At 37.6% G+C, this 2,600-nt stretch overlaps 1 protein-coding gene across 1 annotated transcript; it reads left to right on the forward strand.

Moving 5' to 3' along the window:
- The first annotated feature begins 1,692 nt into the window (after positions 1-1,692).
- LOC149265382 (transcription elongation factor 1 homolog) lies at positions 1,693-2,353 on the forward strand. The gene is made up of 4 exons (XM_089403705.1): positions 1,693-1,808; positions 1,920-1,990; positions 2,125-2,146; positions 2,299-2,353. Exons 1-4 carry the CDS (start codon positions 1,693-1,695, stop codon positions 2,351-2,353), a joined length of 264 nt encoding a protein of 87 aa, XP_089259831.1.
- The last annotated feature ends 247 nt before the right edge of the window (positions 2,354-2,600 follow it).

The following is a 2,600-nucleotide window of genomic DNA, read 5'->3' on the forward strand; positions in this document are numbered from 1 at the left end:
ATAAAATGTATTCAAATAAATTGTCTTCTATTTTAATAGAGGAGAGAGACACATTTTTAACAGACCTGGAGGCTTTCTTCTTTGACCTTGCCATTCTTAACTAGGCTTCAAATACTTGACTGTGTTTTCTTTTAAATCATTGACTGTTCTCTTAACAGTAACAGAAAGGAAAGCTTTGAAAAATACCTTAACTCTTTTGGCTGAGTCTTCACACTGCTGGAGAAGTTTGACTGCTGCAACAACACCTTCCTTCAGCTTCTTTGAGTCTTCAAAGAGCCTGGACTAGCTCTGATACCACTGTTGGGTATTTTTGAATGGGAAAATACCAAAACCAAACAAAATAAACATCACAGAGCCAATGCTCTGTTTCCTTTGTTCCAGGACCTTTGCACAGGGAAGCTATTAAAACAGAATGACTCATAACAGTCCATTACACAGCCATAAAAACAATTTTCTATTGATTAAAAACAAAAACTGTTACAAACTTCATCCTCTGCGCAGAGAGGGATTCACTGGAGAAACTCTGTCTCCTCATTCCTGGTCTTCCACTGCTGTGGGTATTACAACAACATTTCTTGTTGCTCCTATGTTTTACAATGGCGAATAAAACCATTACATCCCTGTTTTCTTTAACTTCTCGCACTGTTGTGCGTTCAATACATTTCCATGAAAAAAAATGCGCACGGGCTCAATACAATTACAATGCACCTCTGTTCAGTTTTTACCGCACTGCTGTGCGTTTTTAATACAACAAAAAAAAATCACACGCGCCACCGTGTGCACCCACCATACATAACACACTGTTCTCTCTTGCGCATCCCATGCGCAGCCTCAATGCACACCAAAAAGATACAACACGCGCAGCCACCACTACACATAAAAACTACCGCACGCGGGCTTCTTTTTTTTATAACATATAAAAAACATATATATTAAAAAACATATAAAACTATATGCCCATAACCATATTAAAGGGCCTTCACCAAAAACTACGAACAACACTTAATATTCATTAATTCTTCCATCCGGCGGTCAAACCAAAAACTTCCATTCCACGCAAAAAATTGATTTGACGCAGGCCCGTGCACCTTCAGGAGATCGACGGCGGAGATCGCGCGCCCAGATCACTTGGCTGATCCAACGAAGTTCGGGAGCCAACCTCGGGCAAACCAAACGGACTTTAACGTCCGGGGAGCAGGCGGATTTGGTGTTGTACAGGGGACGCGTGGCGCCATTTGATTGTGTCGGGGCCCCTACTACGGATACCGCCTTCTGCGAATGGTGGTGCGGGGAGACCGGGCCGGTTTTCCAAAACCGCTGAGCGGTTGAAATTAATATTCCAACAGGTGAGTGTTAAAATATTAAAAATACATCTATGGAGATTATATAATCAACATAATTATTCTTATAATAACCTAAATGCAAACAGCTAGAAATCACTTAAAATTAACTACCAAAAAGAACTTTCCGAATTTTAACCTCTGCTCGCCAAATTCTAACCTTTTGAGCCGACTAGATTTTAACAATGAAAAATAAACTTCATAGGTGATAATGATGTATTTATATGGATATTGGTTACCGTTGAAAAGCTTAAATATCATAACATAAAATTTTATGATTATAGTTTCGACCCAAAAGGAGTTTATATTCGGGTTTCGTTCGTCAAATCATTGAGTATTTGCGATTGTTATTATGGGAAAAAGAAAGAAGTCCACTGCTTCAAATAAGCCGCGCAAAAAGCAACCAAAATTAGAAACTGTTTTCAACTGTCCATTTTGTAGCCATCCAGCGGGAGTGGAATGTGCCATGTGAGCTATCATTCGTGTTTTTCAGTTCTTCACAATTTTATGATTTATATATATTAACGCTTATGATTTTTATATATTAACGCGCCTATATATAATTGGCCCATGCAATAGGGATCGAAAGCAAATGATCGGAGAACTCAAGTGTAGGATGTGCGCAGCCGCCTACTCCATGACAATCAACAGTGAGTTTCCATGTTATTAACTTCTTAGTGTGGATCAAGTCACTTCTTTCATTCGAGATTCGTTTAGAATTATAACTTTTACATGGATATGAGCTAACCAATAATGCTTTTTTCCTTTCTATCAATGTATTCAGATTTGAGCGAGCCCATTGACGTGTAAGTTTCCAGCGATCCGATGAAAACAAACTGTAAACTGTATCGAATGAAACATTATATTTTACATTTTCGTATGCTATAATTATTTATGTTTAATCGATTGCATTTCATCTCGTTTACATTATAACGATTGTATTTCATCTCGTTTGCAGATTTACTGACTGGTTGGATGAATGTCAAAAGGCAAAACAATCAAATTCGGAGTGATAGAAACGTGACATCGAGATCATGTGTTAATATTTGTATATTATTTACTTATTTGAATCCATCTAATTGGAGTTGGAATGGATAATTATGGTTTCTTATGGCTTGATTTGGGGAAGGATTTTAGTAAAATAAGTAGATACAACTATGAACTCCACACCTAACAAGGCCTTCTTCAAGGAGGAAATGTCTATATCTCTCTCTAAATTTTCTCTGGTAATATCAGAATCAAATGTTTAAATTCAACCTT

Source organism: Pinus tabuliformis, chromosome 6 (genome assembly GCF_031772625.1).
Source record: "Pinus tabuliformis cultivar Carrire ecotype Pingquan chromosome 6, CPIR1, whole genome shotgun sequence".
Taxonomy (NCBI): Eukaryota; Viridiplantae; Streptophyta; class Pinopsida; order Pinales; family Pinaceae; genus Pinus; species Pinus tabuliformis.

What these genes read in the sequence shown, in the direction of transcription:
- LOC149265382 (XM_089403705.1), top strand. Translation starts at nt 1,693, where the DNA reads ATGGGAAAAAGAAAGAAGTCCACTGCTTCAAATAAGCCGCGCAAAAAG. An exon ending in GCGGGAGTGGAATGTGCCAT is followed by an intron (nt 1,809 to 1,919) that starts GTGAGCTATCAT and finishes CCCATGCAATAG; the next exon opens with GGATCGAAAGCAAATGATCG. An exon ending in TTGAGCGAGCCCATTGACGT is followed by an intron (nt 2,147 to 2,298) that starts GTAAGTTTCCAG and finishes TCTCGTTTGCAG; the next exon opens with ATTTACTGACTGGTTGGATG.